This window comes from Miscanthus floridulus, chromosome 19, assembly GCF_019320115.1.
Source record: "Miscanthus floridulus cultivar M001 chromosome 19, ASM1932011v1, whole genome shotgun sequence".
NCBI classification, from domain to species: Eukaryota; Viridiplantae; Streptophyta; class Magnoliopsida; order Poales; family Poaceae; genus Miscanthus; species Miscanthus floridulus.
The window spans coordinates 3,388,258-3,403,270 of record NC_089598.1 but is presented as its reverse complement, the minus strand read 5'-3'; the positions used below and the strand labels follow the sequence as shown (position 1 = coordinate 3,403,270).

The 15,013-nt window shown below is 50.6% G+C and overlaps 2 protein-coding genes across 2 annotated transcripts in view; both read left to right on the top strand.

Annotated features, from left to right (window-relative positions):
* Positions 1–15,013, top strand: part of LOC136527936 (protein DECREASED SIZE EXCLUSION LIMIT 1-like) — an 81,747-nt gene that overhangs the window by 28,878 nt on the left and 37,856 nt on the right. The window lies entirely within an intron of this gene.
* LOC136528546 (uncharacterized) lies at positions 6,420–6,884 on the top strand. Its single transcript, XM_066521520.1, has one exon. The coding sequence runs from the start codon at positions 6,420–6,422 to the stop codon at positions 6,882–6,884; it is 465 nt and encodes a 154-aa protein (XP_066377617.1).

Sequence of the window (15,013 nt, the reverse complement as noted above, 5' to 3'; positions counted from 1 at the left end):
TTTACAACCTCAAGATCAAGTCACGAGCATGAGAAAACGCTTCGTCCTTGCCCTCCATGAAAAACACCCAAGAATAGCGAGAAAAATCATCCACGATCACAAGAACGTACCACTTACCTCCCTCTGACCGAACCCGAGCCAGACCAATAGTGTCCATATGGAGTAGCTCACCGGGTCTCGTGGTCATGACCTGAGTCACTGGAGGATGGGAAGCACCCACCATCTTCCCGTGGCGACAGGGATGGCATACCAGATCCTTCTCAAACTTAAGTTTGGGCAATCCTCGGATCATGTCAAGAGAACTCAACCTCACTAGGAGATCGAAGCTCAAGTGACCAAGTCTCCTATGCCACTTCCACAAATCAGAAGAAGATCCGGCAACCAAACAACGAGAAGAACCGAAAGACTGAGAGAAACCAGCTCTGAAAACTCGGCCAAAAGGAATGATCTGACAAACTAGATGTCCCTGAGAATCGAGCACACGAGAAAGTCTAGTCTTAAAGCGCACCTCAAACCCATCTTGAAGGAGTTGCGAAACAGAGAGCAAATTGAAATGCAGGCTTGAAACCAAAGCAACGTCCTTCAAGATAAAAGACTCGTTGACCCGAATGGTCCCACGAGACAGAACCTTACCTTTGCTATTGTCCCCAAATGTGATGTACTCCTTGTATTGCATGGGGTCGAGGCTGGAGAACCATTGGGAACTTTCGGTCATGTGGTGCGAACAGCTGGAATCAACAAGCCACGTGTTCTCTAGGCCTTCGCTCTGCATCAATAGAAAGACAGGGGGTGAGCAAATAGCACAACACTGGGGTTAACGAAATGAGGAGAATACCAGTGTTGAGTCATTTGCCCTGAAAAAGTGTTAGGAAAAACACCATACATGCCATGTCCCATTGGAGAGAAGCGATCACCATGTGGAGGAAAACGTGGTCCGCTAGGAGTGTGGGACTGAAAGCCACCGTCGCGAGGTCCAGAGTCATATTGAACATGACTTGGGCCACGCCGGGCACGACCACCTCGTGGTCTCGCCACCTGAGGCCTAGCACCTTGAGGCATTGCACCTCTAGGCCTAACACTATGCCTCTGAACAGGTGGTACATGTACGCCATGTGGAGGACGGTACATGTTCCGGTTGTTCAACTCGTACTCGCACCACTCATCTCTCTTCCTCCTAAAGCAAAACTCAGCCAAATGACCATCTCTATGGCAATAGTCATAGTGGTACTTCACCTCTCTCTTGGGTGGTGGTTGACTCACTCTCTTGTGAGTGTGGTTCACTCTATGAGGCTTTTTGGCTTTAGGAAGGGGTGCACTAGAGATGTTGGGTAGAGTATCGAGTGAGTTCCGAAAGTGGTTCGGTTTGGGAACCCAAACTTACTTGGATGGTGGAGCTTTTGGTGGTTCTTCAAACACACCATCTTTGATCATAGGCTTGGTAGGCTCTGGTGGAGGGATCTTGATCAATTGGGGAGTGTTGGTGGGTTTCTCACTTGGGTTCAAACCACTATGTTCACCAACCTTCCCATAGACATGCTCACCCTTCCCACCTATAGCAAAGCCTACTCCCGATGAGTCAGTTCCCCGCCTAAACTGGCTCACCATCATGCCCAACTGGGGCTCACTGCACGACACCCAGCTCAAGATGGACTGAAGTTGTGTGTTTTCTTCCTCGGTTCCCATCTTGTCGTGCCTGCAGGACTCAAGCTCCAACACCAAAGCTTCACATCGAACACATGTAGTGGTGGTGCTATCTGAGTTGGCCTTCTCAAGCTCAGCAAGTTTGGCAACCCTCTCTGCCAACTCAGATTGCAAGCCTGAGTAGGACTTGCATGCACCGAGCAACCCAGAACGAGACTTTAGCTCATCACATTCATCAAGCAAAACAGCATACTTGGATTGCAAGTCAGAGAGGTTAGACATGTGTATAGCGCACTCATTGCACTCCTCCTCCTCTGACACCACTACACCACTCTTGGCAAGCTCCAACTCCTTCAAAGCAACCTCTAGCTGGTCCTTAAACTCTTTTCTCTCGTGGGTAGCACGCTTAAGTAACTTATCTTGACTCATCAATGTATCATTCATAGTATCAAGATCAAGCATAAGTGAGTCAAGTGTGGGCGGTACCTCGTTTTCGTCGTCGTCGACGTCGACGTCCTTTTTGAGCTTTGCTCCACCGTCAACCGCCATAGTGCAAAACCCACCACGGTTTGCACCGGCGACAAAGCAGAGACCATTGAGCTTGTCCTCGTGCTTCTTCTCGGACTCATCGTCGGTCGAGGGAGAAGAAGAGTGATCATCGTTGGAGTCATCATCGAGGTCGCTGAGGGAGGCGCGTTCTTGAGCTTTGGCCTTCCTGCGGTACGCCTTCTTGATCGCCTCCTTGTCAAAGCCGCCCTTGGCCTTGTGCTTGCCGGAGGTGTAGTCGCGCTTATCCTTGCGCTTGCCGGAGTCGTACTTGTTGGTGAAGGGCTTCTTCTTGGGGCAGCGCGCGATGAAGTGGTCTGGATCTCCACATCCATAGCATCCCTCCTTTGGGTCACCACTGCGTCGGCGGTTCAAACGGTTGTTGTGAAACCGAGAGAACCGACTGATGACGAGTGCCAACTCATCATCCCCAAGAGCCTCCAGCTGCTCCTCTATGACTGACATCAAGCACGACAAAGAGAAAGAAGCTTGTGAAGGGTTAGTCAATGAACTTGAACCACTACCTGAGACCAAAGCCATGGTTGGTGCAGAAAGATTCTTGAGCTTGGCTTGGGTTTGGTAGTCGATCTTTGTGGACTTGAGCTTGCTGAAAAGCTCGTCAACGGTGAGGGTGTCGTAGTTGGCCGACTCGATGATCGTCGACACCTTCACATCCCATACCTTTCAATCAAGGGCATAGAGAAGCTTGAGCGCCCTCTCATGATCACTATAAGGTAGGTTGGCCTTGTTCGCTTTTATTTTGTTGACCATAGTCTGAAAGCGGGAAAACATGGCATCGATGGACTCGCCATCAAGCTGAGAGAAGTTCTCATACTCGCGCTTGTACGTCTCGTAGAGTCTGGTCTTGACCTGTGCGGTCCCCTCGTAATAGCTCTAAAGCCTTACCCAGATCTCTCGAGCTGTAGTACAATCGGAGACATGCTCGAACTCAGAAAGCGAAAGACTCGAGAAAAGCACACTGCGAGCTTTGCTATTTGCGTTGTGCCGATCCTTGTGATCCTGGGTGGTACGGGCTACGACAGGGAGCACAATGTAAGTAGCATCCTCACAAATTTCCCAGACGAGCCAATCAATCCCCTGGAGATACGTAGACATGCGGATCTTTCAATAAGGATAGTTGGACCCATCGAAGTGCGGTGGTTTGCCAGAACCACGCTCCATGTCGCCTTCGTGGATCACGGACCGATTAAGGTGGAATGATCCTTAACCGGCTCTGATACCAATTGAAGGACCAGAAACGGCGACCAGAGGGGGGGTGAATGGAGCCTCAAATTTCTCGCGAAATATTTGGCCGCTGTCCCAACTTCACCACCAAGCGCGCAAATAAATCACCATGATGTCCACGACCCAAAAGATTGGGTGGATGTTCCCTAGGAACACAGCGGGACACCACAAAGTCAACACAATAAACGGTAGACAATTTAGAGCTCAAACGAACAAATTGCGAACGAAAAGCTAGCTGAAAAATGGACCTAAAATTCTAGGCACTGGAGATAGTACAGCAACTAGCAGTGGCTTTGCAAGTCGTGAGATGTACACCAAACAATTGCCACAATTTAATGCTCTAATGAGGAGCTCATGATTGCTTAGTTCATTTCACGGAAGCAAGAACAAGGCTAATGACCAATAAAAAAATTAAGCATAAGGCGAAGCACAGGCTGCTGCACTTGCCGTTCAACACTAATTGCGAACTGCTTTGGTGATAAAAAATTCAGAGAATGAATCACTGTAGAGAGAGATCAGGCACTGAACAACAATCTCACATCCATGAATACTTTCCAAGGGAAAATAGATATTCTAGATATTAGCTCATAAATGTTGGCTATAATTCACGGATGCAAGAAAATGAATTTACGTACTGAAGCTTGTTTTCCTGGACAAGAGCTCCAGGTTGAACTGACCTCCTGCTGGTGGTGACCGGTGAGGAATCCGGTAGTCTCGCTCTGGAGGCCTGATGCACCACGACAGCTGAGAGCTAGACCTGACCGAGCAAAATCAAATCACCGGAACAATGAAGAACGAACAGGAACCTGAGCAAACGAACAGAGAAAGAACGTAGTACACAGACTGAAAGAGACGGCCACGAAAACAACCCAAACTCGAATGAAACTGAACGAGTCGCTCTCAAATCTTGCAGAGAGGATCACAACTGAGTTGAGAAGCTATCCCGAAAAAATTATTGCCCAATTCCAACTCAAACTCTGGGAAATTCCCATCTCGTGCAAGAACACAGCTTTTCTCCCAAAAACGAAATCTGCTTGAAATTTGATGCACGAGTGGAATTGATGAATTTCAATTGGTAGGATTGTTCATCACTCGTCAGAGCATCCGTCAAGCCAAACAAAAATGCTCCAAAGCATTAGAACCAACAGATCGAACATACGAGCAAAAAGGGAAACCAGGAGAACATACACAGGAACACGAGCACACCAAAAATGATTCAAACTTCCAAAGCCCGGAGGTCACGATGAGGTTAGGGCCTCACTTCCCAACCAAAAACTCAGATTACACAGATCAATTCGTGGTTCATCTGTGGACCTCTCACTCAAGAACAGCCAAGAGAAGGAAACCCTAGCTAGAAGGGGGAAAACGAAAAATGGGAGAGGTGAGGGAGATGGGAGCTCCCTCATCCTATTTAACAGGGCTATTACACATTCTCAGTTTTGCCCCTGGATACAAATGAGTTGAACCGCTAAGCCCAAGGGCGTTGTTGTCCAACCTGGTGTAATCTTGATCCGACGGCCACCGCGCCTACTCACCGGTTGCTTCGCCTCGACGCGAACTTCCCGATGCCGCCACGTGCCGTCCGTCCCTCCTCGGAACCTCCGCCCGAGTTTTGAGGCCCAAACCCGTAAATCGTCCATCCGATGGTTTTGAGACCCAAACCATCAAACCGTCCGCGGGTAGCGTACTCCATACGCGTCCCCCGCCATCCGACGCGTGTCACCGCCGTCCTCGACCGGCCAGCCCGCCAAGTCCTCCTGAGCCTCGCTCGACTCACGCGTCCGCCGTCTTGACCCGGTCAACACCGTCACTCCATGTCTTCTTGCATTTGTCGATGTCCTAAGTGTCAGCCACCGCAGCTAGTCACCCGGCCTCTGGGTCCCTCGGTCCAAGCCCCACGTCCGTCCTTCACCGCTCCCGGTCTGTCGGCACGGCACGTCCTCCTTAACCTTCACCTCGCCGTCGACCACCGCATCCGAGCTCCACACCTGCACAACACAAGCCAAAAGACATGTCGCACACATAGCTTTCTCCATGGTAGGGTTAGTCACCACTCAACCCACTTCGTGGATCACATTGACAATCACTCATCATAAAACGAACACACAAGGGTACTTGTCAACCTTGTGTTCGCAGATCCAACACAGAGTTGATCAAAAGTACCCGTCCCATGTTGTTGAGCAATGAAGCATTTTCGGTTGAGATAATTCATAATAGTATCATCTAAATATTACACGTGCATATATGATTAGGAAAAAAATTGGGTGAGGATCATCCCTCCTAGGACGTCGTGCGGATTATGCTGCTGGTAGGTGGGCCACGTCAACCACACGTCCCGACCGTGTTTTCGTAGGGATGGTCCATGCTGAATTTTTTTTTCCGATGAGTATAACGCACGGACATTCATCGACGCCATGGTCATTTGCATCAAGGAGTTTAATCGCACGGACAAACCCCACCAGTGTTGTGTTGTCGACCTACGTGTATATATAGTACTACAATATAAATACCTACAGTATAGCAGAGAATGTCGCCCACGACTGGTGCGTGCTCTGCTCACTACAAGTTGTGAAGCACTGAAGCTCCTTCGCCAAGAGACCCAAGCGGCCGCGCACGGTTTGCAGGACTCCGACTCATATTCCCTTACGCCCCTCCCCTGCCTCTCTGCCTGTTTCCGACTAGACTCCGGCACGATCTCGCGGCCTATGTCCGAGCGGGAAACCAAGTCGGCAAGCTACGGGCGCCCATAAATATAAACGACACCTGCCGCCTGCATTTGATTCCCTACCAAAACCAATCGATCGAACTCGAACCAGCTCACCGTAGCGGCGGCGGCCATGGAGAAGCTCGTGGCCATGATGGCCTTCTGCGAGGCACCGCTCGACGGCACCTTGGCTCCGTCGGGGGCCACCGGGTACTACGGCGCCTCCGCAACCGGCGGCGGCAACGTGGTGGCGTTGCTGGCCGCAGCCACGAAGAAGTGGCCGATGGAGAAGCTCGCTGCCACAATGGCCTTCTGCGAGGCGCTGCTCGACGGCACCTCGGCACCGTCGTCGGGTGCCGCCGGGTACGGCTCCTCCGCAACGGGCGGCGGCAATGTGGTGGCGCTGCTGGACGCAGCCACGAAGAAGTGGCCGGTGGAGAAGCTCGTGGCCACGATGGCCTTCTGCGAGGCGCCACTCGACGGCACCTCGGCTCCGTCGTCGGTGGCCGCCAGAGGGGCCAGCGCCTCCGCAACTGGCGGCGGCAACGTGGTGGCGTTGCTGGACGCGGCCGCGAAGAAGTGGCCGGTGGAGAGGCTCGTGACCACACTGGCTTTCTGCGAGGCGCCGTTCGATGGCACCTTCGACGGTACCACCTCGGCTCCGTCGTCGGGTGCCGCCGGGGCAGCAGCGCCTCGGCAGCCAACGTCCCCGAGGCCGGCGGCGGCGGCGAAGACGCGGCGGCGTTGAGGCGGGCGTGGCTGGCCGACGCCAAGAAGGAGTGGCCGTTGCGGGAGCACCGGCTGCTGCGCGAGAAGGCTGGGAGCGTCGTCGATGGGCTAGCGATCTTCGAGACCGTCGCCTTGCAGTGACCAAGGAGATTGTTCTTTTTTCCTGTTGTTTTCCTAGTCCTTTTTCTTTGTTATGTTTGATCTTCACGAGCAATTCATCGGCGAACAGTAGAAAACGTAGGTGTCTCCGTTTACCAAATTACTCCTAGTCTGTTAAGGCTGCATTACTAGACTTTTTGCTGAGTTTTGTTCAAATTTAGTATTCAAAGAGTCAATTTTTCAATTGCGTTGTCATTATGTCAAATTCATGCTCGTGAGACTTAAGAATTGTTGCAACCGATGTATCAGATTTGAATCGTTCCCAACAACGGTTTACCTGCATATCTCTAGTTCTTTCTTTGCCTCTGCCTTCTACGACTGACAATGGATCAGGATTCGGCCCCACTCCGATCCTAGTTTATTATTGACCGGTCCAATTCCACTCCAGCCCTCACTGATTTGATTCGACTCAATCCAATGCAATCCATAATTTCACAGTATCCTAATCCACTCCGATCCTATTTTGAGCCAAAGGCCTACGCCTTCACAAACATGTGCTGCCACTAGCAACGTGCTGCTACTAGGCACTGCAAGGGCTTTCCCAAACAATTAGCATGTAGTACTGCTACTAAGAATTAGCAACGTGCTGCTACTAAACAGATCATAGGAGTAGCTCATAAATAAAAATAAACTATAAGATACATCCACCAGGTTCTTCATCTATTACAATTTTCCCATGCAAATTGACTTAAATTAAGAATAGTCTCATGCAAATGTCTTTATTTTGGGCATTTTCTTCAAATCTTGGATCCTTCAAATGGATGAACACTTCAGCACTGGGACCTGAAACACACTGATAGAGTTCAGTATGAACAAGGCACCAAGTCGATATGGTTGATTGAAACACAAACATGAACACTACATTTGCATCCCGACTATGAAATGGAATTTCTCTGAAATAATGCAAACATTAACACTACATTCTTCTGCAAAAAAAATTTCTGAACATCAAAGGGGGCATAATTACCTGCATATACTATCTGGCCATGTGCAGTCTTGACTCTTGTGGCCATGTACACAAGACAGGGAAGGGAACCAGCTCAAGAGTCAAGAACATGCACTGCACATAGAAGTTTCAAAGGGGACTAATTAGATTGCTGCTCTGGATCACTAGTTTCAACTGAGGGATAAGCTCCGGCCACAAGTTATCCTTGTGCAGAGATTCTTGGACTGTAAATGTAGCTGTAAGCCCTGCTTCCCAGGCACATTTAGTGTATTTAAGTTTTTAGTTAATCTATGTCATTAAGTCCTTGGGTAGCTCAAGAGTTGTGCGGGTACCCAGGCAGCTATTCTGTCTAGTTAAAGCTCTAGTGAGCTGTATGTAATCAATGCAGTACTTATCCTCTATATATTGCAATGCAGTCGCCTGGGAGAGTTGCCCTGGCTGATTGTTTTCTCTGTTACCTCCAACAATTGGTATCAGAGAGTAGGTTAGACACCTTCTCACCTTCTCATCTTCTCCATGACGTCAACCTCCTCTGAGCGCCGGGCTAGGAAGACCAAGGGAGCCACTGAGGGCGAGCTGGGCGACCCCTCTGGCAGGGCTGCGCGCCTAAAGGCAGCAGAGGAGGCGGCGGCGCTGGCTGTCGAGGCGGCACAGCAGGCTGCAGCAGCCGCGGAGGCGGCGGCCAGGACAGCGCAGGAGCTGCGGGCGGAGATAGCAGCAGAGAAGGGAGATGAGGAGGAGGAGGAGGAGGAAGAAGAGGAGGACCGGAGGAACCGGCGGCCGCGGACTCCGCCGCGGGACAGGCGCCGTTCGCAGTCACCACTGCGTGACCGAAGGCGTCGTGGCGGCGGTCGCTATGAGTCGCCGCAAGGCAGGGTGGTCTACCGCGATTCCGGCAGCGGCACATCATGGCCAATGCTGGACAAGACCAATTATTATGAGTGGAGCCAGACGATGAAGCTCAGGATGCAGGCGCGCGACCTCTGGGAAGCTGTCGAAGGAGGCCCAGTGCAGTTTCGCGACGATAGGCGAGCTCTGGAGGTGATCGTCGCTGCTGTGCCCAAGGAGTTGGGGCTCCCGCTCCTTGACAAGGCGACGGCAAAAGAGGCATGGGATGCCATCGCTGCGACTCGTATCGGTGTGGACAGGGTCCGCCGAGCGACGTTGCAGCGACTGCGTCGGGAGTGGGAGAACATTGACGTCAAGCCTGGCGAGCCGGTGGAGGATTTTGCCCTGCGGCTGTCAACTCTGCACCAGCAGCTGGTGCTTCATGGAGACAGGGACATCGATGAGGCGCGTGTCGTGGAAAAGTTTCTGCGCACGGTGCCGACCAAGTACGCGCAGATCGTCGTCGCCATTGAGCAGTTCCTCGACTTCGAGGCGCTCACGCTTGAAGAGGTGACAGGAAGGCTCAAGGCGGTGGATGACCGTGAAGCGCAAGCTGTGACAGAGCCGGTGTCCATCAACGGCAAGCTGCTGTACACTGAGGAGCAGTGGCGTGCGCGTTTGAGGAAGGAGAAGAAAGGCGCAGAAGAAGCTGGCGGTTCTGGTTTCAAGAACCAGCGCGGCGGTGGCGGAGGACGCAGCCGCGGAGGTGGACGCGGACGGGGCAGAGGTGCTGGCCGTGGCGGCGGATGTGGAGAAGGCAATGGCGCCGGCCGTGTTGGCCCCAACACGTGCCTCAACTGCCATCAGGAAGGGCATTGGGCGTGTGAATGTCCCCAGCCGCGCCGTGATGGAACAGAGCGCGGCGGCGGGGGAGGAAATCGTGGTGAACGCGGCGGCGGAAACCGTGGAGGAGGCCGTGGCGGCGGTAACCAAGCTGGGCAGCAAGGAGGACATGAAGGGCGTGCCCAGTTTGCTGAGTGTGAGGAAGATGCAGCTCTGTTTCTGTCTCACTGCTTCATTGAGATGGAACAGAGCACGCCGGAGCTCAACTATACAGCGCAGCGCGTTGAGTTCTTTGAGCCACGTGCGCGTGCCTATCTGGGAGCAGATGATGAAGAGATGGCTGGCGGCTGGTACCTTGATTCAGGCGCAACACACCACATGACTGGGCGGCGTGACATGTTTTCAGACCTGAACACGGACGTTCGAGGCACGGTTCGGTTCGGGGACGCGTCCAAGGTGGAAATCAAGGGCGTTGGCTCAATTGTTTTTGAAGCAAAGACTGGTGAGCATCGTGTTCTTCATGGAGTTTATTTCATTCCGGCATTGAAGAATTCGATCATGAGCCTCGGTCAACTTGATGAGAATGGCTCAAAGGTGGTGATTGATGATGGAGTACTGCGGATTTGGGAACGCAGCAGCGGTCGCCTACTGGCCAAGGTGAGGCGTGGCGCGAACCGGCTGTATGTACTGCATATGAAGACAGCACAGCCAGTGTGTCTTGCTGCGCGCAGGGATGAGGAGGCGTGGCAATGGCATGAGCGTTTTGGGCATCTGAATTTTGAGGCCCTGCGGAGGCTTGGCAAGGAGGAAATGGCAAGAGGGATGCCAAAGATCGATCATGTTGAGCAAGTGTGTGACACTTGTGTCACCACCAAACAGAGGAGGTGATCATTTCCTGCTGCAGCAACATATCGTGCTCAGGATCACCTTGAATTGGTGCATGGTGATCTCTGTGGGCTAGTTACACCAGCAACTTCGGCAGGTAATCGCTATATTCTGCTGCTTGTAGATGATGCCACACGATTCATGTGGGCAGTGCTGCTGTCATCTAAGGATGCTGCAGCAGATGCTATCAAGAAGGTGAAGGCTGCTGTAGAGGTGGAGAGTGGGCGTAAACTGAAAGCTCTGCGCACAGATAATGGAGGAGAGTTTACTGTTGCAGAATTTGCTGCTTATTGTGCCAATGAAGGAGTCAAAAGGCATTACAGTGCTCCTCATTCACCACAGCAGAATGGCGTGGTGGAGCGTAGAAATCAAACCGTGGTGGCCATGGCACGTGCCTTACTCAAGCAGCGCCAGATGCCAGCCAAGTTTTGGGGGGAGGCAGTGATGACTGCTGTGCATATTCTGAATCGGTCACCAACCAAGGCTCTAGGTGATGTCACTCCCTATGAAGCATGGCATGGCTGAGCACCCACTGTTGGCCATCTGAAGGTGTTTGGTTGTGTGGCATATACTCGCCGTTTGTCTCAGCTCAGGAAACTTGATGATCGTGGTGAAGCTGGAGTATTTATTGGCTATGCTGAAGGAGCCAAAGCCTATCGAGTTTTTGATCCAGCATCTCAGCGTGTACGTGTCAGCCGAGATGTGGTTTTTGATGAAGGAAGAGGTTGGGATTGGACATCACCAGCAGCAGGTACGTCTGGGGCAGCTGGTAGTGATTTTGTGGTGGAATTTCCTTGGGAGGAAGAAGTCCCTGGAGCTGGAGGTTCAGTGCAGTCACACTCATCTCCTCAGCCCCATTCTGCCTCACCTGAAGCTTTCCCAGCAGCAGAATCGGTGCTTGATGCAGGAGAAGAGGTGTCTGAGACATCCAGAACGCCTTCACCACCACCAACTCCAGCCAGCCCACAAGTGGAGCACGTGACTCCCTTGGAAGATGATGAGGAACGGCTGGACACTTATCACAACGACGAGCAGCTACGCTATCGTACCATAGATGGCATATTGGGCGGGGAACAGGAAGTTCCGCCGCTGGCGCAGTGCTTGTTCGCAGAGCTCCACCTCACCCACTCTGGGGAACCCATTTCTTATGCAGAGGCAAAAGATGATCCTGCATGGTAGGCAGCAATGAAAGAGGAGCTGCGCGCTGTTGAGCGCAATGGCACCTGGGAGCTTGTGTCTCCCCGAGCTGGCCATCGGCCAATTTCTCTAAAATGGGTCTACAAGCTGAAGAAAGATGAGAAAGGAGATGTGATCAAGCACAAGGCTCGGCTTGTTGCTCGTGGGTTTGTGCAGCAAGAGGGTGTTGATTATGAGGATGTGTTCGCTCCTGTTGCGCGCATAGAATCAGTGAGACTGCTGCTTGCTCTAGCTGCCCAGGAAGGATGGACTGTTCATCATATGGATGTCAAGTCAGCTTTTCTAAATGGAGAGCTCAAGGAAGAAGTATATGTCCAGCAGCCACCTGGGTTTGCTATTCCTGGGGAAGAAAGCAAGGTATATCGCCTGCACAAAGCTTTGTATGGGCTGAAGCAGGCACCCAGGGTGTGGAACGCTAAGTTGGACTCTACTCTGAAGGAAATGGGGTTCAAACAGAGCAAACATGAAGCAGCAATTTACAGGAAAGGTTCAGAGGGCTCAGTGTTGCTGGTTGGGGTCTATGTTGATGATCTGATCATCACTGGAGCAGTCAAAGATGAAGTAAAGGCTTTCAAGGAAAGGATGAAATCCACCTTTGAGATGAGTGACTTGGGTTTGCTCAGTTTCTACCTTGGCATTGAAGTGCAGCAAGGCAAGAATGAGACCACCATGAGGCAGACTCACTATGCCAAGAAAATCCTAGAACTAGGAGGCATGTCTGATTGCAATCCAGCAGCTACACCAATGGAAGAGCGCCTGAAGCTCAGCAAGCATAGCACTGCCAAGAAGGTGGATCCAACTCAGTATAGGAGGCTGGTTGGAAGCTTGAGATACCTGGTTCATACCAGGCCTGATTTGGCTTTCTCAGTGGGCTATGTGAGCAGATTCTTGGAGAAACCAACCACTGAGCACCAGCAAGAAGTCAAGAGGGTGCTGAGGTACTTGGCTGGAACATTGGACTATGGTCTGCAGTTCAAAAGAGCCCCAAATTCTGCTAGGTTTGTGGGCTACTGTGATTCAGACCTAGCCGGTGATATTGACTCCAGCAAAAGCACAACAGGTTGTCTGTTCTTTTTTGGCAATAGCTTGGTCAGCTGGCAATCTATCAAGCAGAGGGTGGTGGCTTTGTCTAGTTGTGAGGCTGAATATGTGGCTATGACTTCAGCAGCAACACAAGCCCTGTGGCTGTCAAGATTGTTGGCTGATTTGTTGGGAAGAAAGGTGGAGACTGTGGAACTGAGGGTTAACAACAAGTCTACAATTGCACTTGCTAAGAACCCTGTCTTCCATGACAGGAGCAAACATATCAGAGTTAAGCAACATTTTATCAGGGATTGTAATGAAGAAGGCAGCATCAGGACTGAGTACATCCCTACAGCTGATCAATTGGCAGACATTCTCACTAAGGCTTTGGGCAAGGCCAAGCTTGAAGATATGAGAAGCAGAATTGGCATCAAGCAGATCAAGAAGGGTTGAAGCAGGTCTTAGGGGGAGAACTGTAGCTGTAAGCCCTGCTTCCCAGGCACATTTAGTGTATTTAAGTTTTTAGTTAATCTATGTCATTAAGTCCTTGGGTAGCTCAAGAGTTGTGCGGGTACCCAGGCAGCTATTCTGTCTAGTTAAAGCTCTAGTGAGCTGTATGTAATCAATGCAGTACTTATCCTCTATATATTGCAATGCAGTCGCCTGGGAGAGTTGCCCTGGCTGATTGTTTTCTCTGTTACCTCCAACAGTAAATGTTCAGTTTCAAAGTAAGACTAACAGATAATTTTAGGGGGCAGTAAAATAGTAATCGATAGAAGCTTGGAAAAAGCTATCCCATTTTATATATTAGATTAGACTTACAATTTCGGTATAAATAAACGTAAAATATCAGCAATACCAGTACATGACAAGAAGAACTAGCACATAGAAGTTACTCTAAGTTACTACCCTGGACATGGCTTAGCAGTTCAGCTTGTAAACAAAAAAGTACAGAACTGAAACATAGACCTACCCTGGACATGGCTTCTGATTCAGTTCAGAAATAAACAAAATAAAATACTAAGGGATTTCTCTTTCTGAACCTAGGTACATTATATTAACACTTCAAGTGTTTCTGGAGCAAGTGATGTTCTGTTTTCCCCAAGAATCCTTCCGGCTGCACTAAAAGCTGACTCTGATGACACCGTGCTAACCGGGATAGCTAGGAAATCTCTAGCCATCAGAGATAAGATTGGGAACACATCAGAATTCTTCTTCCACCAAGCAAGGACATTGAAGTTCTCATCTGGCCTCATGAAAACTATAGGGTCCTCTAAATATGTATCCAATTCTGATCTTTCAGCTCTAAATATGCAAATCTCGAAACTCAAGGTCTCGTGCTGAAAACTATAGTACAGAATTGGATACATATTTAGAGGACCCTATAGTTTTCGTGAGGCCAGATGAGAACTTCAATGTCCTTGCTTGGTGGAAGAAGAATTCTGATGTGTTCCCAATCTTATCTCTGATGGCTAGAGATTTCCTAGCTATCCCGGTTAGCACGGTGTCATCAGAGTCAGCTTTTAGTGCAGCCGGAAGGATTCTTGGGAAAAACAGAACATCACTTGCTCCAGAAACACTTGAAGTGTTAATATAATGTACCTAGGTTCAGAAAGAGAAATCCCTTAGTATTTTATTTCGTTTATTTCTGAACTGAATCAGAAGCCATGTCCAGGGTAGGTCTATGTTTCAGTTCTGTACTTTTTTGTTTACAAGCTGAACTGCTAAGCCATGTCCAGGGTAGTAACTTAGAGTAACTTCTATGTGCTAGTTCTTCTTGTCATGTACTGGTATTGCTGATATTTTAAGTTTATTTATACCGAAATTGTAAGTCTAATCTAATATATAAAATGGGCTAGCTTTTTCCAAGCTTCTATCGATTACTATTTTACTGCCCCCTAAACCAAGGGCGTTGTTGTCCAACCTGGTGTAATCTTGATCCGACGGCCACCGCGCCTACTCACCGGTTGCTTCGCCTCGACGCGAACTTCCCGATGCCGCCACGTGCCGTCCGTCCCTCCTCGGAACCTCCGCCCGAGTTTTGAGGCCCAAACCCGTAAATCGTCCATCCGATGGTTTTGAGACCCAAACCATCAAACCGTCCGCGGGTAGCGTACTCCATACGCGTCCCCCGCCATCCGACGCGTGTCACCGCCGTCCTCGACCGGCCAGCCCGCCAAGTCCTCCTGAGCCTCGCTCGACTCACGCGTCCGCCGTCTTGACCCGGTCAACACCGTCACTCCATGTCTTCTTGCATTTGTCGATGT